Source organism: Sinohyriopsis cumingii, chromosome 14 (genome assembly GCF_028554795.1).
Source record: "Sinohyriopsis cumingii isolate HCF-2022 chromosome 14, ASM2855479v2, whole genome shotgun sequence".
Classification (NCBI taxonomy): Eukaryota; Metazoa; Mollusca; class Bivalvia; order Unionida; family Unionidae; genus Sinohyriopsis; species Sinohyriopsis cumingii.
The window spans coordinates 86,460,635-86,486,671 of record NC_142974.1 but is presented as its reverse complement, the minus strand read 5'-3'; the positions used below and the strand labels follow the sequence as shown (position 1 = coordinate 86,486,671).

The following is a 26,037-nucleotide window of genomic DNA, read 5'->3' as shown; positions in this document are numbered from 1 at the left end:
AGTATCTTCTCATATTATATAAATTGAATCAGTCAATTCTTTAACTACCTATTTTGTATTACAATTATACAATTAATTGTAACTGCGCAGCTTCTAACACGTTTGTCAATTTATACCAATACCAGGATGAAATAATTAGTGCCAAAAGCCGGTGCTTACCAATGGATATGCTGGTATAACGTGGTCTTCTATAATTACTTACAATTGAATTACCAGTCATACAGGTAATATAGTAAATGTATCATTGATAGTTAAATTATAAGCAACGCTACGACTACAAGCCCATGTCGCCTGTCCGGGAGAATAAATTTAAGATCAGTCTCGAAACCAATGAATTTTGTAATGTTGGATGGTGCACCATATAATCAGTTTATACTTGTGCAACTGAGATGAAGTCGAGACTCCGTTTATTTCACACACTCCTATATATTTGGGTGTCCGATTTGTGTTGTCTTCTTTCCATTTGTGTTCCATACCTCCTCACGATATTGCCTCTTGGACGTAAAGTTGTCTTTCGAAAACCACTTTACTGTAAACCAATCATTCCCCAAAATATCCAAATCACGGCGACGGTATCCGATGTATAAATATTAACTCTTTGAATAAATCATGCATTAAAAGCGAACAAATTCTCAGATGTTTATGTCAAACATTCGTATTCAGGACTCACGGTACTAATTCAGTTCCCATAGTAAACCTATGCAAACACCATGATATTAAAAATTCAATAACTTCAAATTTCTGTGTGTTCATGATCAATCCTATATTTATCAGTATAGATGCAACCTGGCTGTCAGCTTCTGTGTGGAGGATAGAATATGAGCCGCGGCATTTTCTGGACGTGCATGTGTTTAAGACATGTGCTTTAAATTCCGCACCAAAGAGTCAGGTGTTCATTTTAGTAATGAGTGTTCCAAACTCAAGACTGTTAAAGGACTGAAATTCCATCAATACATCAAGGTCTCTATTTTTTCACTTACAACTTGGATAAGCGCTCAGAAGATTATTTTTTCCTAAAACATAACTTACATTATTAACCAATGCTGGTCAGCCAAACCCATATATACTCTATTTTATGTTCACCCATTTCTAGGCTTGTGCCCATTTTTCCATATCATTAGTACCGTGTGTCCTTCATGGAGCCGAGTCAGGTTTTTGTCACACAGAAATAACCGAGGTTGTTCTATATGAAGATGACTGTGATGGGATATAAAGTTATGAACTTCTACAGAATGCATGTTAAAATAGTTTCTTTAACCAAATACAACATTGAAAAAGCCGACATATTTAGAGTTCATGCGTTATAGCAAAATGTTCAGCTCCCCACCCCCGAAAAAAATAAAAACTAAAATAAAATAAGAAAAATGTTTCTGCAAAGTTTGGTTCAAAATTTTGGCAAGGTAAAAGACTGGATAACCAGTCTAGAACTTGGGCGCAATTTTCAATTAGAGTGTCGCTGAAATTGTATAACAGAAATTATTCGAGGATTTTAAGATGACCACTGAACCAGATAAAGCCCTGGTTATATGGATGAATGATCAACCCATTCAGGGAGGCATACTATGTATGGCTGATATTCACTTGCCACGAAAACAAATAAAGGAATATCGCACGGAGAGAAAATGATGGCGGTTTGTCGTGGATTCAAGGGATACCTAGTCTGAGTTTCCTCTGACCCTTGCCATCCCATTTTTGATATTTGGACATTTAGTTTGGGGTGTATGGTAAGAGTCCATTGCCTATCGAAAAGTTACTAGCCACCCTAGCAAACTTGAATAACCTTTCATTGATATATACATGCATGAGATCGATAGGAATATGATTTATTTTCTCCGATATTGCGAGTATAGCATTCTTTTTATCTTTAATCCGCTGACAGACTAGCCGAAAAAAATAGTGGCGATGAAATTTGACCTGGAACACGCCATTTTCAATCCGAGTCACATGACTGCATTAATCATACGCTGCTTTTTTCATATTTTCACAAACACGAGTTAAGTCAGAAAACAACTTTGACCTTAGAACGCTTCTAGCAAATTCCACAACATAGCATTGTCTGACCTGCATAATTGCATTTTAAAGCTAATCTCAAATAACATCATACCTATGCTTTGCCTTATATGTATTGTATATTTTTTCTGAATATATTTGCCCGATTATTTACGAAAACAGGCAAAATGATAAACTGGTGCTTCCCAGATATAGGGACTATCGATGTCTGCCATTAACTCCCCGTTACTGGTTAACTTACACTTTTAACTAACTTATGACGAAACAGTGTACAAGAAGCAGTTAAAATATACATGTCACCAATTCTGATCTGAATAAACAAATTGCTATTTGCATACTATTGTTAAAGTTTCGAAACAAAAGTTTGCATATGTTTGTCATCAAAAGATAACATGCGGACATCGGGCAGTGATAATTGCTGACTTACTTGGGAAAGGGTGAACGGTCAATCAGCTATCAAAACACATGCCTGTGAATGTGCAAATGTTTGTCAGCGAAATTTATATGAAAACGAGGCCTAGCTAATGATAGCTTGATGAATACCTTTCGCTACAACACAATACGATAATAAACCTTGGGTAAGGCGAGGGGGCATCTCAAAATGTCAGTGAATGTACTTCTAAAATAAATTACAGGACGCAGTCGTTTTCGCTTTCCTAACAGTAGAAGGCGAAGTTTACATTGTTTAGGTAACATAGTCGCCTACTTCTCTTGGTCGTGTGAGCCCTGTAAACTATCCTGACAGGAATCAGTTCAAGGTACACCTGTACGTACATGGTAGCCAGTTTGTGTGTGTGTGTGTGTGTGTGTGATTTACGTGTTTAGTAACATAGCTGTAAACAATTTTCAGTCATATCGCTACGATGTATGCAGTGTGGCAGTTTATAGTGTCTAGCACTGGGATATCATGCCACAGACATGTAGTATAATGACTCCAACCCAGTCAGATGATCCTGACACCAGGTTGACCAGTGTTAGCACTAACCTCTTAATGCTGAGCGCCAAGCTACTAACACCATTTTGTTGGTATGACTCGGCTGAAGGTTCAAACCTACGACATGCCACACCCGCGGCAGGCGTTCTAACTACTTAGGCCACAAGAGCGTTATGTAGCCGGTTAAATTTGTGATGGAAACCCCAGGATTTCATGTCTATTAAACTAGTCATCAAGTCATGATCCTCATTACAATTACTAACCTCAGGGACTGTAAACAAAATATGTAATTGCATCTTACAATCCATCAGTTTAAAGTCATGCGTATGAAAGTTTGCTACGCTCAGTATACAAATTGTGTTATTTAATTTTTTATGTTTAATGTACTTGTTTACATACATCCTTTTCACTGTTTACAATTCAGGGTTCTTAAGCTTGACATAAATGGTTGTCAAACTAAATTTAATTGACAGATTTGGTCCTGGAACAAGTATTTTGTCGTGTTCAGTCCTTGCATCAAGAACTTTTGCACATACTGTTTGAAACACAGGCTCTCTAGAAAACCCCATGATGATTTTGTTTGTCAAATACTGGCTGATATTACAATGGTGATGATCAACATTTTTTAAGTTGGGCATGCCAGCCCTCCCCCATTTTAGTGACATTAGAGGAGCTCCCAATTTAAGTAGAATCCTGGGAGCGTATCTGATAATGTATATAAATACATGCACATTATAGCAAAAACAGATGAAATATTACATAGTCCATGTATACTGAATTGCATACAATTGCAACATTAATTTCCTTTTTTAATATAAATTTAATTACAAAAATGTTGAATTGCACACACATTGTATATTTCAGGCACAAAGCAGGTAGATGTATTCTTTACTTTAAATCAACAGCTGGCCAAAAGCTGCAATGTAAACTGGTTAAGAAAAAAACGTTTACTTCAAAATCCTTAGAATAACAAAATTATCTCTGTAAGATTTACTTAAATCAAATATCATAATACCTGCTAATTTCAAATGAAAGTTGTGTTATGAGTTGGGTACTTTCTCTCGTATGTGAGCGTTGGAGGGCAAAAGATTGAAATTATTTAACATGTTCATAAATTTACTTCGATTAAAAATGCAGGATTTTATTATTTTTTGGATGAAATTGCAGATGTTTCGTGAAAATATGTGCAAATATATTTTGATTCTTTATTATTTTTTCATTACACCATACCTTTGCACGTTATGATTAAACCATTTATAATGTCATGAAGTCTAATTATATGTATCAACATATAGCAAATTTTACATGCTTGACATGGGCCCCTAGTGGCATAGTGAACGAAAGCGCTCACCGTTCTAGATCACTGCCATCTTACCTCTGTCTGCGTAGGATTGTGTTTCTGGATCGGCTTACGTGGGTACGTGAGAAAGCTTGCCAGTAGATTCTCGTGGGTTGATGGTTCTTCCCAGCAAATGTTAGGGGTCTTCCTCCACCAGTTATTCTGACTTCCATGTATATCCTATCTTGTGCTGAGAAATGTCGTTAAACCCTACAACAAACAACACCAACAACCTACCTAACAATGTAATGTGTGTGTGATACAGTTAAAAATGACATTGTTTCTGATTTAATCTACTATAAAAATTACATATTTTTGTACCACTGTACAATATTCTTTGGGTACTGTTGCTAATGGTGAAGGCAATAATTGATTTAATGTCATGCATTTTCATGTGACATTATATGTAACGGTGCACAATTTTGAACAGATAATTTCGCACTACATTCTGTCGTGAGCAACTTGACACATAAACATTATGATTGACGTATGGGCTAGCATCACTACAAATTTGGTAGCTAGTGACCATTAAGCTTCCCTTGTTTGTAAGCATGAGTGTATTATAATTAGAACCTGCTAGGTTGACGGTTAGAAACAGATAGAGATCAATGTTAATGTAATGTCAATAAGTGGAAAATGACAAGAGCTAACAAAAACCAGAGCAAAACTTTAGGAAGTCTTGAGTCATTTGAAACAGGTGTGATATAATATTTACGAATAGTTACTAATACAAGTGATCTATATATATATATATATATATATATATATATATATATATATATATATATATATATATATATATATATATATATATATATATATATATATTCTGACTTCGATGGGAATGTTCATATTTTTGGCAGTTAGAGAGGTAATCCTGGTTGGCTATCCTGAATGAATGTGTGTGTGGTCACAGGCGGAATTCAAGGTTTTAAGAAATTCCCAATGTGAAATTAGGCACTCTAAGTTCGGAGGAAGGCCATGATTTAACTCTGAGGAAAATTAATAAGTAATTTCTCCCCTTAAATAAGTTATCCAAGGCAGACGGTCTGGAAATTGGAGAGACTCAGAACCCGAGAAGGACAGAGGGATTTCGCTGATGATAAATGAACACGTGCTAGAGAAGGCACAAATGTATTGCCTATATTGCATACAGTATGTTCATTGATGTAAATTTGTAATTATTTGTTGAATTTATTCATTTAATGTTTTTATTTCAGATAATACTTGTGCATTAGTGGTCTGTAATGTTATATAATTCCAAAGTTGTAATAATGTCATGCAACATTTAGTTTGTATGGATGAGTTCGGAATTAGTGATTTTGTATGTAACAGAAATCATGAGTTGTAGGAATTTCATGCATTTCTTCTGATACAAATTGTTAAAAGTAAATTATCGATCTTAAATTATGTGTAATATTTATGAGTTGATGTTAATATGTATATGCCAATGAATTACTAATTAGGAAATTAAGGTCAAGGAGTGAAATCCATTAGTAATTAAGGAGTTAATTCTTTTCAGCCAAGAACCGAGAGTGTTAGTATTAGGGACGCATGTTAATTGACATTGTCAGCCTGTGATTTACAGCCTACAATGGTGCAGTAATAGTTATCAGGAGGTCTAATTATGTCATGTTCGTGAGGAATCGGAGTATCAGCTCAAACAGAGATTAATTTATAATAATAGGCTTGTGAATGTGAATTGTTTGCGAACTGAAGATAGCTTAGTTTTGTTGAATTATGATAAATTATATATAACAAAAAGAGTGGGAATATTGTGTGATCTAAGAGACAAAAGACGTAAAAACACTGACTCGTGTTTAGGTTGGGTATTATATTTTTATTTGAAGGCAAAACTAGCTCCATACCTATACGGCACAACAAATAAATAACATAAACCATTTACTGAGACCGAGAATTGATCATTTTCACACAGGTCAATATCCACACACTTACGCAAGACTAAAGAGACAGGCTGTTAATTTATAATTTCTCACAGTATTGTACTATTCGTGTAATACTAAATTGACAGACTGACATACAATTTATAATTCCTCACATTGTTGTGCTATCAGTGTAAGACTAAACAGACATATAATTTATACCTTTTCACTGTGTTGTACTATCAATATCCAATGATTCAAAACAAAAAACACACTTGTTGTGCCAGGTGTAGATGCCTGTTTAACAGGGCAAGTATAACTTGTAGTCATTCAGTTTAAACATAGGCTTGTTAGTTCTGTATGTCGGGGTTTGGAACATACTATAATCAGTTATAATATTACCCATGGGCCTGCTCAGTTGAGAAAGCTTAAATTAAAAATTTGCAGCTATGCTTTTATTAAACTAACTGAGAGATTTTAAATGTGTTTTAAAACAAACTGGGTGCGGAAGGTGTATGTTTCAATGTAGCCATGTATACATAAAACAGAATTTATTTAGCAGCATAATTGATCATTGAACTCAATTTCCATGTTAGAGGAATGTGAAGCATTTCCTCACACAGCGCTCCAGTTAAAACAACATCAGGAAGCTCAAGTGGAATTTACAGAAGGTATAGAACACTTATTGAAACCAATTGTCGAGCCAACCAAAACAATTGTTACATCAACTGAGACAACTAAGAAAGCTCTTAAAATAATGCCAGTAGATAGTTCTGGTCATCTTCAATCCGCTCCACCGCCCCATCAACCTCTTCAACTACCACACCAATTCAACCACCTCAGCATATTTTCTTCAACCACTACCAAAAGTTAGGACTAACATAATATATAAATTTACTAAGGGAGGTATTGCCGCTATCAGGGATCAAGAACATATATGTGATATTGGTGCATTTGGATATGGTGTTAGAGATCAATATGTAAAACCCTAATATATTAAAACTTTAAAAGGTACATATTAGGTTAAAGATGTATATCGCATGGCTACTAATACTAAGCAGATCAAGTCTGAGGAAGATATTACTAATTTTGAAATCTTTAACCATGCAGCAAAGGTAAATGCTGCAATTGTAAAGCAGAAAAGAGAAGAAACACAGGAAGATACGAATCATAAACTTAAAGAAGCAAAAAAAGAAGATTAGGCTTAAAGCTAGGTTTAATACAATGAAAGAAAAAGAAAAAAAGCTGAGTCATAGTCACTTCAGCAGCACGCTTTGGAACCACATCACTATATATATAAATACATTGACGTTGTCACACTTGACTTGGTGCGGGGTCAAAGATAAAGTAAAGCCGGAAGTGATTGGACAGTCAAAAGAGTAATGAGATGAAAGGCAGAAATAAGTAAAAGACTGTCAGTGTATGTTTTTTTCCTTTCATACTCAGACCAATCCGGCTACTGTTGCAGCGATGAGATAAGAGACTTCAACCGGCATAGTCCTGTACATTAATAGATCTTACTTGTAGCTGACTAGTTCATTAGAACGTGCTTTTCAAAAGCTCCTACTTGTGAAATACCAAATCAGGAGCTTGGCAATTTTGTATGGCAATTTGTTTCAAGTCCCTATTGTACATGGGAAGAAGCTGAACTTGAAACAATGTGTTGATGGTGACTTTAACTTGACCTTTTTCCTGTTGTCTACGTTAGTTTGGCTATATGCCAGGGTCAGGCATTTGTCCACTGGTAAGTCCACTAAGTCTTGTACAACATGGTCAGCTGGACCTTGGTTCACCTGGATTCAAGTGATTCCCACTGGAGATGATTTACCATTGCACTGACACTGCTAGTGTTAAGATATTTATTTGTGGTAATTCTAGCAGCTCTCCTCTGAACCATCTCTATCTTAAATATTAGGTGTTTTGTTACGTCTGTTCCACACAGGCGAGCCAGTGTTGAGGGAGCAGTCATCATCAAATAGTAAGTCTGTGACGATGTCGGTCGTGACCTTAGTTTTTATTGAAGCCTTCTGAGGTTGACCAGTTCACCATCAATACAGTATCTGATGATGATTTCCGCGTTAAATGAAGTCCTTACGCAGAGCCAACTGTGGTGTGGCACCACTCAAAGAATTCGGGAAACTACATTCAGAGGCATATGATAAGGCTAGCATACTGAATCGTCAATACCAATCAGTCTTCACACAAGAGTGATCTACCAAGCCTATATGGAGATCTTTACCCACCAATTCCTGGCATCCAAGTTACTGAATGTCTATACAGCTTGTTGTGGATAATTAACCCCCACAAATCCACAGGACCATACATGGCTCCAACAAGGACCCAGAAATATCTAGCAGAAGAGTGTGCACTATATTTAAGTTATATTTACCAGACGTGCATCTCAACATGTTATGTCCTTGATGTGTGGAAAACAGCAAGCATTACAGCTATCTTCAAAAATGGAGAAAGATTGAAGGCCAGCAATTACAGACTTGTCTCCATTACATGTGTCTGCTGCAAAAAGCTTGAACACATCATATTCAGTAACATAATGCAACATCTAGATCACTTCAACATTCTAACAGACTGCCAACTGGCTCTGAAGCTGACATGCATAAGTTACCTGAATCTTACACACATTTTGGCCTTACTATCAGCACAAATAAAACTGAAGTAATGTATCATCTAGCTCCAGGGAAACCGTATTTTGAGCGAAACATCACAATCAACGGCCACAGACTCATAGCAGTGAGTAGGTTCACCGATATTGGGATCACTCTGTACCAGAACGTCGTAATCGATGACGAAGTTAATTCCAGGATTGCAGAGGCCACCGCAGCCATTTGCAGTGTGTGGAACCGAAGAGGCACTTGTCCACAGGCAAAGCTGAAGGTATATAAAACGATAGTAATCCCAACTCTACTACACGCTTGCAAAACCTGAATAGTTTACCAGAGCCATACATAGAAGCTAAACCACGTGAACACAACTTGCTTCAGATGACTCTTCAGTATGAAGTGGCAAGACTGGATCCTGGATGCTAGGGTCCGTGCCGAAGCAGGCCTGCTCAGTATACACACCTTCATCATGGAGTCACAGCTACGATGAGCAGACCACGTAGCCCACATGTAAGACCGCCAGCAACATGACAGACGCAGCAGAACAACGGAGGCAGACAAGGACAGCCCTAACCAACGACCCCACGATCTGCGTTGCAGTCATCTTATTTCCACAGTGCCATAGAACATTCAGGGCGCATATCGACATCTTAAGCTACCTGCGCACCCACAAACCTATCATCACCCTCAAACACTGAATGACAAAAGTGGTAATCGTCGTCTCCACTGACGCATACCATACTTGTCAAGTCCTATGACAAAGGCGGTTAAGTCAATTTAATCTAAACACGCTGCTTGTTCTGTAATTATTGCCATATCAATGGATTATACACTGATGATAATATAAGCATGTTTTTCCATCATTATTATAATCATAGACCTACACATCTGAGGATAGAAAGCCTGTGCTGGTTAAAGATGTTCAGACATTAAACAATATGAGAAAGATTACATTTATAAAGTTTCCACTGGCAGAATTAAATTTGATTTATTAAGAATGTATGATAAATTATTAATAGAACCACAGGGATTAAAAGTTTGAAGAACAAATATCTAAGTTGTGATAAAATCTTTCAAAGAGGTGTGCTATTGTTTTCTGCATTGCTCGTAAAGAATATAAATAAATAAGCTAAAAAGAAACAATAGAAAATGAACAAACTAAGGAAAATGTAGAGAATGTAATACTTACCGACTAAATGGAAGTACGAAAAAAAAGAGAAAAGAAAAAAAATAGAAATAAAGCGAAATATTCGTGAATTTGACATAGCAGGAGTAATAAACGTTTTATTTTACATTAAAAATAATGCGACATGTTTGATCAGTGAACAATGAGAAACACTTAAAATATTTACGAAAATTGTATTATGTTTTATTTTTTGAGTGGTACCATGTATAAGGTTTAACAGACATATGGTATATTTTAATTAGATCAAGATCACCCTGTGAAATATATCTACAAAAGCTGTAAAGTGGAGGAGAAAAGCAATGGTTATTAATATTTTTAATTTTATTGGTATGTAAAGGATGCATCGTCATGCTAATTTTTAAGACTGAAATCATCTCTCTCACTCTTCTCTATAACATTATGAAAAAGGAAGGATAAGGCCTTTGGTGTATTTATAACTGGAAATTTATATCCAAGTTTCTCCGGCGACATATTTGAGCTGAAAATTGTGCGGTGTCTCAAGACTGTGCAAAATTTGTCCGATATTTGCATTTCATCGTATAAGACTAAACTAATGTACAGATTTTTATATGCAAATAAATTACATGGACAATCGACTAAAATACACATTACATCAAGTTGAAAACAGTATCCTGCTATGTTAGAGGTCCAAATTATTTGAACACGATCAAGTTTTACAGCAGTAAATTAGTATATCATGCCGACTCAAGGACCACAAATCTTAAAGTAAGAGCATAATAAACATTTGATAATGTTATTTATAGCTGACTGACTTCTACAAATCATCGATAATTTGCGTTTCAAGTAAAGACGGTCATTGTTCAAATCGATGTTGCGTACCCGTAATGTTTACTCGTCCTATAACAGCCCCGTTATAAGTGGTTTATTACTCTGTACAAGATTAAGTTGAAATTACTCTTATGTTAAGAAAAAACAAAATGTATAATTCATTTATGTAGTAGTTGTATAACATCTCAAAAAGCAGTTGATAGTAAAAGAAGAAAAAGATCAGCATTTTATAATAAAATGTCAATCGGATATTTGAACGAAACAATAAATGTTTATTTTTTTTCACAATACAACTATTTTGCATAGAATGTTTTTACTGCCTTCCATCTACTTGCAAGCTAAATCTCTGTCGATTTTACCAACATATGGTACTTGCTTTGTTTGTATTTTACTTTTCACTTTACTCATTTGATAATTACTGTAGGTTTTGCAAAACTTTCTTGAAACCATTTCATGACAATTACTATCGATCGGATAACATCTATCGCCAGGACTATGGACTTGATGGCGGTTGTATGTAAGTACAGGACACTGGTAGGCAGAAGAGCGAGCGAAAACCATACATCGATTACAATCCTTTACGTCACGAGGCATGATATATATATATATATATATATATATATATATATATATATATATATATATATATATATATATATATATATATATATATATATATATGTATAAATATATCCATTATCAGTATTATTCTCAATATTATTCCAACTAATCATGAACAATATCTTCACAACAAAGTTTCACGCAAAAGCGCCACGAATATTCTTTACATAAATAGGTTAACATATATATATTTTCATACCTTTCCGAACCTCTATCACTGAAATATTGTATGACAAGTCAAAACATGCTGATACGTGACACTTAATGCAGCTTGTTTGAAATGTGAAACATTGCTCGCAGGTGGAACCTAATGCAACCTGTATGGAAATGTAAACCATTGCTGCTTCCCGATACCTACTAAAGTCTGTATGGACATTACAAACCTAAGTAATATAGGAAACCTAGGACTTGGGCCACTTAATCAGTCTTGTTCAGTTTAAATCAGATAACTTATTATCATCCACTCTAAACAGTTTCAGAAGATCAATCCCTTTATTATCCTCTAAACGTTTATTGAAAAGCCATTGCCACTGGTCCTCAAAATAGTTTTTATGACATCAAAATAGAAGATTACCTTTGCCACTGACCATCAAAAAGCAGCTATTACTAAAGTTACATTATATCTTGGGCAAACCTGACATGTTCTAATATTGCTATTTTTTTAATGTTAATTCCATTGTAAAATTCGGATGTCCGATACTCTAGAATTGGTTAATTGCAACTTGATATAATTATATTTTTTCTTCATCATTACATGGAGTCATATAAACATATACTTGTCTAGTGCCGTCATCATCATGATCATGCCCTCTTCTCGGTGCAGATGAAATCACTGACAATGAGAAGTTTCTGGACAGGTGGGCTGAACATTTCAAGTGTATCCTGAACAGTCCAACATTGATCAATGACGAAGTCATTGATTGTCTGCCATAAGTGCCAGTCAATGTACCACTGAGTGACCCACCAACCCTGTTGGAGTACACAAAAAGCAATACATCTGCTCTCTAGCTCAGACTGAATCGTAGCAGAGATATTCAAGGAATGTGGTGCAGCTCTAAGTAAAAAGCTCCATCAGTTGTTTCAGATCATATTTTCCGCCATGCAGGTCGATGCATCCGATATGCATCACAAATCGCCATCTGAAAAAGCAACCGGATGTAGCATTGCAAATCGCGATATTTAAGCACATCGTGGTCGTCATATATTTTGCAAACGACGTATCGTCATCCTCTGACAGCTAGACGGTTTGTGTCCTGTATGAAATTGTCGCCGTACGTACTGTGAACGATGTCAATATCCCGGCATCAAGCTGATATCTCACGTTCAATTTTTACACAACAGTCTATGAGATTTATCTAAGTAGTTGGTTTGTTAAAATGATGACCAAACCAAGCAACAATACCCAGATGAATGTTTGCTGCAATAACACAGCCTCGGCAAACCCAGTTAGATCAATGGCATTTCCATAGAAATCCTCTCGCAGAAGACCGTTTATTGCAACTCTGTTCATTACGTATGCTGGATGACCAATTCATGAGAAATACTGCTCCCATTCACCCACTTCAAGAAAACCAACAGGGTAACAAGCCACCATATCAACTGAAATTACATCAACGGGATTATATTTTGTGTTCCAAAGACCACCATATCTAAATTCAACACATGAAAGTGATATATCATCGAGAAATTCCCTTGGTGTAGGACGCCATAAATTGTTTTGCTGAACGATACGAGCTACCACAGAAGAGATTTTAAAACAATTATTCAGCAATTTATCTCTGTCGATTTGTGAATCGGCGATGGTGCATTTTAGCGATACCTGATTCATCTTATCATGGAGAGATTATTTGCGATAAAGTTTACATCAATGTAGCACGAACTGATGAAACCGATAATTGAATCCCAATTCAGATGGTCTGATGATCGTCAACGGATCCATGATCACGCAGAAAGAGCCAGACTGATACAGGATCGTTCTTTCCAATATTATGAATTTCTCAAAAATATTACCGTGGTAAGATCGGGCAGTTTTCCTTGGCGGAAATTTTTTTACGGTTGCCGTCCACCATATACTTTTTGGTCAACTATTTATACAGGGGTGCATCTTGATTTACAGTTGCCAGAATTATGCAAAACCTCGTCTGTTATTGGTTTTACTACCAAGAAAACTTGAACTGCTTTCCCAACGCGGCAACGTCTAATATTTTAGCTCCATTCGCTCTAACACTTTCTGCCATTCGTTTATTGTTTCGATTCGTGAATGTTAATCAATTTTCTCTTCGGGAGTTCATAAAATATTATGTGACCCGCTGAGCCTCGCAATTTATGATGCAAGTTAACATCGGTTGAAGAGCATTAATATCAGGCTCGTTTAGTGGATAAAGTGCGTAAATAACATACCTTACAGGATATGCTAGATCATAATTTGGACAGTGTTAAGCAGATATGATTTAGTTTATATTTAATTTTAATTTAATTGATTGTCAGTTTAAATTTTTCTCTATTAAATGCTATTGTAATGTAATCTTGTTTACGTGATTTGGCATATCTTTTCAGAAAATCAGTTTGACCTGACTTTTTTCGTAAACACCTAAGGCTGACCTAGTTCTTGATCTCAATTCAAAATTAGTAACAGCCAAGTAAACAATTTCTTTGTATGGTTATTTTTATTGTCGGATACATAAGAGCGAGAACGAGGCTGAATTGGAATACGTGACCTTGTATATGTAAATAGTTTCTACCTTGATTAAGAAATCATTCAGTGAAGTAAACAACCTTTTCTATTTTATTTTTAGAGTAAAATTATTGGATTTTGTCAGGGTCATATCGGGAGTACGTGATGTAAACATGATCACGTGATCCTCATACGGGTATCCTTTAGCGTTTTATTTGACTTTGCCTTTAGAGAAATAATCTCTGCGCTTTTAACACTTCGACATTAAATATTTTCACCTGTTATGACCAGCTGAGTTTTTATTTTAAATTTTATTCAGATTATTTTAATTTTAAAAGATTAATTCGTTGCTCATACAGAGTTCTTGGACAAAAACATTGCTTGAAATTTTATTCGGAATTCAAAACACCCGAGTGTTATTTCCTATGGTTCTACAAGGAACTGTAAACAACATTACTATGCAAGCAACAGCATATGTCATCGCCTTCCGTCTTGGGCTTCCATCGGGACGTGAACTTGAATTCATTAGAACATGTCATAACTAGGACTTCTATTTAATTCGCTGATTATTCTGGGATTATTTTTGGATTTGATTCATAAAACCGTAAGTTTTCTTTTTTATTTTTACACTGTTTTCAGTGAAATAAATTATTTGTTAAATTTTACAAAGCTTGTTGTTTTCACAATTTCTTTGTTACTGTTTATTAGAGCCTAAACACGTAACATCTGTCAATGCTAGTGAGTGCTCCAGGTGCGGGATTTTTGTCCACCTTAAGAAAACACGCTGTCACGTGATTCTTTGACAGGGTCAAGTTTATCCCGGATAATTCATGTTGGGCCATCCCCACTATCGTGTTCGATAATAAATTTAATTCTAATTAAATACATTTTATCACCCAACAGTAATCCACAACCGCTGGTCATTCATTGTAACATCAATGACAATAACATAATGATCTATATGAAACGTTGACCAAACAAGAGCTACACCATCGCGCCTAAATTCCTCCTTAGCCATTCGGATATATTCGTGAGTCAAATGGTGGGCGTGTTTTATTGTTTACATTTCTTAAATCATGTGATTTGCTGAATTAAGGTTCTGACATATTTCCCTTAGAGAACTCTTATAAATTGATAGTTTGGGCTTTGCCAATGGTTTTTATCAACATAAATGAGAATATATGTAAATAGCTCATTTGGAACAAGTTTATAGGCAGTTATCATAATAATGTAAATTCGCTTCATTGGATACCATTTGTACTACAATGTAGTGAGCCCGACAATTGAGTTCTAATTGTATTTCATGGCTATTTGATTGTTTATGCTATATATTTATGACTGTTAAATAATGAGTTGTAATGACAGAAACGGATCATTGTGAATAGAAGTTGAATATTAATATCACATCACTTGACTAAGTAGCCCTTATATTATAGGATAAGGATAAATGCTCTTTGCTAATGTATATTTGCAGTTATCGAGAAAAAACTACCTGATGGAGAGACATTTCTTTCCATCTGCTTAGGTTGTCTAGAACCATCCGGTCACTGGCTAGTTTAGTTATGCTTGTAACTTGATGTGCCTTGATTCACAGATTTATCGATGCATCACTGCGTTTGCTGTACCGATACAAATATCGATAAAATAGGTGGAAATCGATATAAAACTATACTTACCCGTATGCAGCTTATTTTAATCTTCAGCTGTCGTCAATAAGTATTAGTCATTTATCAAGTTAATCTTTAAATTGAGAATTCATCTGAAACAGCTGTTGAAAGAACAGGCACTAATATTTGGTTAGTAAAAACGAAAAAGACTTGCAAATTGCCTGCCTTCTGCATATTAACGCAAAATGACGTGCTTCGTATTATTGACCCCACCTCCCCCAATCCGAGTTCAGACAAAGTGAATAAATAAGGATGAACACAGAAAGAAATTAAAAAGTGGATATATGTATTTGATCAAATTACCTCCGTCTGGTGGATAATGTAAGGCCTGCTTCCGACCAAATGGATCACCCTTAAATGGCCTAAAATGCTCATTAAAAATCACGGACAATTATGAGTTAGTCTGTTTGAAAGCATTGTATTTGCCATGTCATGGATACGAATGGCATAAAAATAGATGTTAAATGTATTACATCCTAAGTATATGTCTGTAATATTCACTCTGGAATACAATCAGTAAATAACGTACAAGGGCACCGTATATCACACTCAGACCTACTAAAGATTGGAAGACCATCAAATTCATGTGTATCGATAATATATCGTTTCGTATCCGTATCGTGAATCGTATTGATACGTGGCACATGTGCATCGTTTCACCAATATTGATATTTGAAAAATAGTAATTTAATTGCATTGTAAACTTGAAATCGCTATTATTTCTTTGACTATAACAAAAACAAAAGGCATCCTAAAGGAAATTTAGTTCTACTAGCCAACTTTGTTTCCCCCGTTGTCAAACATAAGACCATCTCTTTTCGTTTAATTGCTTAGTGTTGCAAGTATCTCTGATATTCTTCAGTTATAACAATAGTTTCAAGATGGCTGTCACAGCAGCAAAATTGGATGCAAGATCGACACTGTCATTTAAGACCAACACTATCTCAATATAAGTCCTGTCGGGATACAGCAAGCAATGTGCTACTTCAGTTTATGATAAATATTGCTAACCAATGTTTACACCATAAAATAAAAATAAATATTTGCTTGCTTTGAGTGAATACTCGATGTTTTTCACTAAAATACTCTCATTCACCCGATAAAACATGTCTGTTGTTCGCACATTTCAAGAACACTTCTTATTGAGGACATTTCAAGATGTGGGATGGAAGATGGATTAATTTCATCAACTAATGGGTCCAAAAACTAACATTACCGCAACATTTTAGAAGGAGTTAGATGATTTATTGTGGCTTAAAAGTAGTATTGCAGTTTCTGTATTCCGTCTGCATGGCTGCCTGTGACACTATTTCTCGAGGTGGAAAGTCTTAAAATATTTTAGCTATGGCGCGAACTAAGCAAACTTCCCGCAATTCCACTGGGATTAATTGGTAAACATCCTGTACTAACCACCTTCACAGATAATACTAAGTTCATTGTATACCCCCAAAAGTACGATTAACCAATTTTAAACATTTCAGAACTAGAAGTGAAAGGCCAAGTGACCAATATATCAGAAGCTCCTCCGATAGTCCGAGAAGTTTAGGCCAAGGTGACATATATCTACGTATCAGACCTCACCTTGGAAATTTAAAATGGAGAAATAGAAAATAAATTAGAAAAAGCTGTAGGTCAAGTTTAGAAAGAGCCGGATGGCAACAGTGTGGGGTTATATTGTTAAGACTGGTATAATAGTACTTACACTATTAAAATATAATGCAACCAAGATCCACGTTTTTCTGTGTGATGGGATTTCTCTTAACAAACTGGTACAGGGGTTGCAGTAATGACCGAATGTGTCCCAGGTCTAAGCAGACGGGGCATGTCCCAAAATAATGCAAAAATCCCCCAGCCCAGAGTACTTACGCTAATCAAAATGTAATAACTTCATCAACGCGGCAGAAGGAGTTGAATTAGAGGTACAAATAGAAAGGGCTCTGGGGCCTAAAAACGCAGAAATAGACTAATTGATCGCACAAAGCATAAATACCCAAGTAAACAAGCAACAAGTTATCGGGAAAACCACAGAGGGCAGTCAGGAAAGTGTTACGCAGACCCTACCGATAAATACCATAGAAACGTCTACAGTCGAAGTAGCTAGCTCAACCATCTCTCATGGTAGGCAGATATATAATATCCAAGTTCTCAGCATATACAGATCTGCAATCTCAAATGGGGCGGAGAAATAATCCAGTACCTGCAGAGAATTGAAGCGGGATGATTTTAGAGGAAAAATTCCCCCTCCCAAAAAAGTAAGAGCCAACAAAACCCGAGTTGACACATTAAAACAAGGCGAAGAGCACATATTTGCCAACAATGAATATTATTTATTACAGAAACTGATGGTGGACGAAGAGAGCTCTTCCCCAGAAGAAGAAGAAGGGTGGGATACGTCCACAGAGGACATCCCAGAGTAAGAAAGGGTCATACAGATAGGTCTCAAGCCCCCAACATCCACTCCTGCCCAAAAAGATAATAAATATAAATATTTTAAACTCGGGAGAATCGATGCAATTGGGTGACCCCCATCTCAGAAAGGTGTCACAAAAAGAAAATACAAAACAAAACAGTTATTCCCCATAAACAATCGCAATTATAAGTTATCAAAGGAAAGAAAAGAAAAGAAATGTTCAGAGACTGAAGGAAAACAAACGCAAACGGATTAAACAGACGGACTGGAAGAAAGTCTGACGGACTTAAGCGACTCTGAATTAATTAAGACAATAAACTAGGAAAAAACAGACAACGTTTCGGAAGTGGACGTGGAATCAAGCGACAAAAAGACAGAAAGATCAACAGAATCAGGAACATTAGTGACGTATACAACGGAGAAAACAAACATGGAGACTGACAGATCAAATTAAACATCTCAATAAGATGCTCTCGCTGAAAGTGGCAGAGTCAAATATAACAATTTAAAAACTAATGTGCTAACAATTGTAATTTAACGACTAAAAAAGAAATAAATTATAAATCATAAGCAAGACATAACCGGCAGACAAACTAAATTGGGAGCAAAAATGGAGGAACAAACTTCCGGATTGCGTCCATTAATATAAATGGGGTTAGCCAAGAAGAATTAGGGAAAAATAATAGAGGAAACTAAGGACTATGAAATAATAATGATATAAGAAACCCACAATAACATAACAAGGGAAATAAAAACAAAATTGGAGGAAAATATGGATGCAATTTTAATCAATAGTGACAATCAAGAAGATATTACGAGTAGGGTAGCATCAATAATTCGAAATCATAAAGGAATATCATGAGAGCAGCAACGTGTATGTTTTAAGTACGTTTAATACATATGAAAATTAAAGACTGGCATTTCGTCAACGTTTACTTTCCTGCACAAATTGTTAAGAAAAGATATTTGTTTATAGAAAACCTAAGCACATATTTACAGGACATTACAATGGACAATTTTATAATGGGAGGGGATTCGAACTGGTTGGAAGACGATGTAGTAGGTAGGGAAACATTTAACGCCAAACGATACATTACTTACGGAGGATACGAAAATTTTAAAAATAAAACCCATAAACTATTTAATGCATATAGAATATTAAACATTTTAAGTAAACAATTTACGTATGAATAAGCTGTAGACCAAGCCAGTAGGCAACCAAGATATTGAAAATGAATGGGATATCTTAAAACGGAAAATTAAATATAAAACTCTAAATTATTGTAAAATAAGGAGAGAGAAAATAAAAATTGAGAACATAGAACTTAAAAGACTTTTAGACATGACATAGATAGGTGAGGAAAAACTAATAGCATACAAACTTCTAACTTAAGATTTAGAAGAACTAAAATGATGGAGGGAAATAAGAGAGGGGAAATTTACAATACTTTACAGAAAGGTAAAGGTGTTATTAAATACGAAGAATTGAGAAAGGGAGGTGGAGAGTAGAATCTAGAATTAGGGATGAAAATAATATTTATACACAAAAGATGATATTCTGAAGTGTATAAAAATACTCTCAAGTTATACATACTTCTTAAAAAGATAGGAATCAAGATGATAAGTGAATACTTGCAAGAGGTATAATGTGATGTGATGTCATCATAACACAAAGAGATGTGCGATGATTTCATCTCAAATGAGGAAATAAAGAAAACAATTTCATCCCTGGTGAAAGGAAAATCGCCAGGGATGGAAGGGCTCACCAAAGAATCCTATCAGAAATTCCAAAAAGAAGTAACAACGATGTTAGAATCACTATATAATAACATATTTTTAGGAAAGGAAAAACATTTTTAAATACATGCGGGAGGGAATGATCACGATGTTATACAAGAGGGAGGGAGATATGGAAGACCTTAAAAAACTGAGGACTATCTCTCTTCTAAATGTCGATTATAAAATATTGAGTTGGATTTTATCAAATACAATAAAGAACTGTGTGATGAAAATAAATAATGAAAACTAAAGTTGTGGTGAAAAAGGTAGGGATATTCAGATTAATATATTACACACACAAACCGTGATAGACTATATAAACCAATCTGGTCAAAAGGGTGCCATGATACTCTTTGACCAAGATTATTTTTTCCGATAGATTAGAACACAACTACATACAACAGGTACTAAAAAAATTTGACCTCAGGAATGAGCCGAAATCTTGAACACTGGAATAAAATCGAGAATACAGGTAAACATCAAACACGGAATAATTTGAAACTCAAAGGTTAGTTAGGCAGGGATGCCCACTGTCCATGCTTTTATACGCAATAGCAGTTGAGATCTTGATTCACAAAATAAGAACAAAAACTCGAAAATAGAAGGCATACACATTTTAAGCTTGAAACATTAGTTAACAATGCTCGAACAGGCAGATGATTGCACGAACTTTATCAAGGATGCAACATCTTTACGCACATGCAAAAATAATTTTCGGGAAAGCCTCACACACTAAATCAACCACGACAAACAGAAAATTTAAAGATAGGAAACTGGAGGAGGAATCACCCGGGACTAACATCTCACTTAATAAAATTAAGGTTAAGGTCTTAGGACTGACTCTTGGCCATAAAGCAAAAATAGACAACTACAAATACATAGTATCAAAGATAAAAGAGAATATAAATATCTGGATGCTTACGCCACTGTGCATAATGTGGTTAAGATGTACATGTAGGCATATGGCAATATGAATTTTATCCTAAACTCCGTTGACCTGGAAATAAAAATTAAATAAACTAGACAAACAAATTGAAAATTAAACATAGATGGAACAGAAAACATCACCAAGGAAACATTAGATAGGACGAAAAATATGGGGAGATGAAGTCTTCCCAATCCAATTATAGTTAAGATAGCTAATATTTTAAATATATTTGTCATAAAAATAGAATAAAATAAAATCCGACATTAGCACTGCAAGTTTTGTATACATAAGGGTTTGGTTTTACTTTGAAAACCGCTTTGATATATATCTATATCTATGTATGCGTGTATGTGTGCCAAACTCATATAGATATATATATGTATTGATCTTAACTTAGAATTACTGTTTATTGCCCCATATCGTATACACTCGCTTATGACGATCAGGGTAAAAGTATTAAATGTATGGGGCATATAATGATTTGACTAATATCATAACGCCCTTAGGGAAATCACCGTAATGAAACAATTTGATTAAACCTTGAAGTGATGTTAATTGTTTCAGTGAGAATACTAAGAAGGACATGATTGCAAGAGGAAACAATAATCTTGCAGCCAAATATGGTAAGTGTTTTGAAGTGAGAACAGTCACATTAAAGGGACGATTGTAAGAAGAAATCATGATCCTATTGCTCCTAAAGTCATATTTTAAAGCAAGAACAATAATTATAAGGCGATAATAATTAGAGCGATTTATTGACCTTATTAATGCAGTTAATATAGTGTTCATGAATTGTGAATGTGAAGCTGTAAATGATGCAGCTGGCATACATGGAATATAACTAAAAGCTTCGGTAAGTCATCGGATGTATTTATTAGTCCAATGAAACTTAGTTTTCTAGCTCAATAAATTTGGCAGAGGTTCAGCAATTATGGAACAATTGGAACAAAATTTCAGATAGTGTCCAGCCATATCCAATTATCACATCAGTTGTTTTTTACTGATAGGAACAGGGAATTCAGAAATAGCCTTGACCTTAACATATATAGGTTTAACTTGTCCATGTCCCACGATATGTCCTAGAAATGTTACACAAGCACGGCAAAACTTACTTTTGGATAAATTAATTGTTATACTTGCATCAGTGAGTCTGTCAAAAAATGTCCAAATTGTCGCTTAATGTTCTTTCCAGGTGTATTTAAAGATGATGACTATCTAGACCAGATACAATCATGTTCATTAAACGTTGAAAAGTAATTGGCTACCCTTTCATCCCAAACGGCATCACATTATATTGATAAAGTCCATTGGGAGTCACGAATTCCGAAGGTTCCTTTACCCTTTCCGTCAGTGGAATTTGCCAAAATTCATTCAGAAGGTCACATTTTGTGACATGCTTTGCATTTCCAATTTTATTAATGTAATCATCGATTTTTGGTAATGGAAATAAGTCTATTTTAGTCACCTTACTATAATCAGTGCACATGAGGAAAGTATTCTCTGGTTTTAGGGCATGGCGAACTCACTTATATCATTCTTCAGCAAATACTGAATTTATTTGTTCAAGCATTTCTGTTTGAGAGGGTTCACCCTGTACGGGTGTTGTCTCACAGGTGTGGAATTTACAATTTCAGCGTCCTTGTAGATTTTGTTCTTGTAGGAACATCTAGAAATAAGTGCTTGTATTCAAGTAATAACTCTTTAAGTTCATTCCTTTACTGTTGTTGCAAATGTGAAAGTTTCTGCACCAGATTATTCATAATTTCTGAATTCCGAAGATATGTTACTCCAACATTAATAGAGTCCGATTGTATTTCCTCGCTTAAATCTTCAGTGAGTGGGAGATGTACAACTGAATGAATTGCGTGATTAACCTGACTCTCTCTCAACATACTGGTACATATTTAATTTATTTATATCCCAGGAGTACTATTATTACAATTCAACTCATTTAGTTTCTTCTTAACTTTGTCAGGGCCATAATACCTAATCTAAAGAAAATTCTGTAAAATGAGCAAGATAGACAACTTCTATCAGCAGACTCAACTATAATTTTAAGTTAATGTCGCTAACAAGAATTTATTGAGCACTTTGTAATTCCAGAGGCTAAAAATTTGACAAATAATTCTGCACAAATCAAAACTGAACACAACAATACAATTGATCTTTGCTTCATGTGTTATCGCAGGAATGAGTACTCTTTCATGTAAACAAGATTATAAAACTCCATATTTGACATAGGTATAAATAATCATTTTTCAGAAAGAAAACTTAATGGAATTGTCAAATTCACAATATTCCCAAAATAATGTTTTGGTCTAAAATTTCATTGAGCATATTGTACTCCAAACAAATAATTTAAATATGTAATACATCTTAAATTATATCTAAGCACAAATAAAAGTTATTCCACAAAGATTGATACTAATATAGGACTGAATAATTGCCCACCCGTTCTTCCTTTTATACAGGCTGTCACCGTTCCTATAACACAGCACAATCTTATGGACGTAGGGACTTTCCAATGAAATTTTCATTAAATTGGTAAGGTCAGGTCTGTTTACTTAAATTTAACAAACATCCTGACACAAATCCGGTAGGCCATGTTTTTCCAACATAAATCCAAGACAATTTGTTTTTTAAACATTATATTTGTCATAAAAGTTCAAAATCCGACCCTCATTTAAGGACAAATGTCGATCACAAAATACAACTTTATACGTATATATATATATATATATATATATATATATATATATATATATATATATATATATATATATACAAACTAACAAACGATAACATAAATTTGGAACTTGACGATATAAATTAACCTCAAACGTAAAACAAAGGTTCTACAAATTTCATTTAAACTCGTGATGAAAATGACTACATAAACGTGTATTATTCTAGTACAAGGAAATTTAAACTTGCAACATTCGATACTGGGCATTATTACACGTACCTCCAACGACTGTCAACGTCAACCCCTCCTTTCTTATTCTCTCTTAATTGTTGAATACATGTCTATCTGCCTCTTTCTCACATAAACACAAATCACAAATACACACCTTACATACACAAAAATAGTCATGAGATTGAAAAAGGTATGTTCACATAGTCTGCTAACAAGTGTGTATATGTATATTCATGTAAAAATACATGAAAAGTATAATTCTAATACACAGGCTATATATTATTTGTTTGATTGGTATGCATATTCATTATGTTCTATTTTTCGTAGACGATAAACAAAACTGGTATCTACATGTATAAATGTACAACAATATTTATAAACATCAAACCGTGCTGCAACACGTTTGATGTCAACTCCAAATATTCTCACGAGGTTCGAAAGACAAAGAACGTAAGACTAGATTTAGTTTTATATTATTATTATTATTTACACCCTGTTGTTATTTCGCTTTATTCTGAGGTAAACAATTCGGTGTGTTCAAGGTTAAATGACAACATCCTTTGCAACTAGGTGGCGTAATACAATGGGTCGAAAACTCATATTAGCTGATATTCAGACCCCTCGGATATTTGCAAGACAGATAATAACCCTGAATATGGAAATGCGTCAACCTACATTTTAGTCTCAAGATCTATATGAATTACATTATCACTCAAACAATAGCAATAATGGAAGTGGACCGAATAGAGTTGCTTTCTTTATCTGTGAGAATTTTATTAAAATGTATGTTTTTTGGCAAATTACTACGCCAACGTACATCCAAGGCAAACTTTTGTTTTGCAGAGATAAGTAAGAAACTAAATGAAAATGTAGCGCGCATATAAAGAATAAACAATTATTTGTTTGATGTGTGGTGGGTGGAATGACCATGCACTTTCCTAGTCATGTGTAGTCCACCAATGTAATAATTTGCTTTGAATGCTTAAAACACTAATACAGAAGGTGCCAAATATTCCGATAGATAAGAAATCTGTATTCATTACTCCATGATAAGATACATTTATATTTCCCTGTAGAACAATGATAAGGCCACAGTGGTAAAATAAGTGGCATTTATTCAATGAGGGGGTATTATAAATAGTACATAAAACAAACGACCAGCAATATATAGGTCTGAAATATTAGGCCATTGCAAATATTTGTCCACGTAATTCGAGCAAATGGCCATTGACTTATCTTACATCACCGGTTTCTATTCGATATTAAGTGTCACCCATACATGCTATATATTATCACAAACAGTAAAATTTGTTTAGGTCAAAAATACCAGCTTTGATATAATAATGCCAATAACTTAACGATTTTAACAGCTGACGCATACTCATATTTGAAAACAATGAATAAATCCGCGATAGATGTGTGTTGATTGCAAACCCCAAGTGACTATCTGACTTTGGATGCAACTGCTGCTCCATAATCAGACTTCAAGCTTAGACACAGAAATAAACAAAATCAAGAAAACAAATCCTTATTGGTATACTCAAAATCATATTGCCCTCTTGCTAGCTTCTATGTGAAGTCATATAATTACATGTTCCGATGGCCGTATAGAGAGCTCACCATTCAATAATATATACATTTTTAACATTACTTGTGCCAGGTTTTCTTGCCTACATTAATAATGACAATCTGGCCTCATAAATCTATCTTACCATAAAGGTCAGAACCCAATCATTGCTAAATTCACCACCAAAGCCGGATCCTTATATATTATAATCCCACTGAGGATAGAATGTCATCACGATGTTAACAAATCAGGTAACTGCGCACCTGTAAATTTAAATCAATACACGTGACTTTATCAGCATTCATATAACCTGTGTTTCCAACAGGATACACATAAAAAGCAGGACGGTACCTTAGTGCATTAAATTTCTGATTGATTTTTTGGTTGAGACTTTTTAAACTCTGTCAATAATGTTTTCTTTTAGTACGCAAATATAATTTGTTCAGAAGTTTCAGCATTTATATTGTGTTTATGTATTGTAACTAGTGTATTGAAACTGTGAATACAATAATAACTACTTTCATGGGTAAGAGATAGCACATAATTATCGTAATAGCTACGAATAGTCATTGAGCCGAATTTGTATGGTAGCTGTGGTTGTTCCGTGCCTGCCAACACACGCCCTTTCCACATCAACCTTTATTTAATTTATCACGCCCTAAAAGTTTCCTTTCTCATCGTCTTCATTAATTTCACAATAGATCTGTCTCATGAC

At 34.8% G+C, this 26,037-nt stretch overlaps 1 protein-coding gene across 2 annotated transcripts in view; it reads right to left on the bottom strand.

The window, feature by feature from the left end:
- The window catches only part of LOC149784310 (FYVE, RhoGEF and PH domain-containing protein 1-like), a 107,265-nt gene extending 81,711 nt beyond the window's left edge, over window positions 1-25,554 (bottom strand). For both annotated transcript variants that reach the window (XM_089932334.1, XM_089932333.1), the window contains exon 1: window positions 25,468-25,554. In XM_089932334.1, coding sequence (XP_089788460.1) covers window positions 25,468-25,470 — 3 coding nt within the window. In that variant the 5' untranslated portion in view covers window positions 25,471-25,554. The remainder of the gene's footprint in view (window positions 1-25,467) is intronic.
- Window positions 25,555-26,037: the final 483 nt, after the last annotated feature.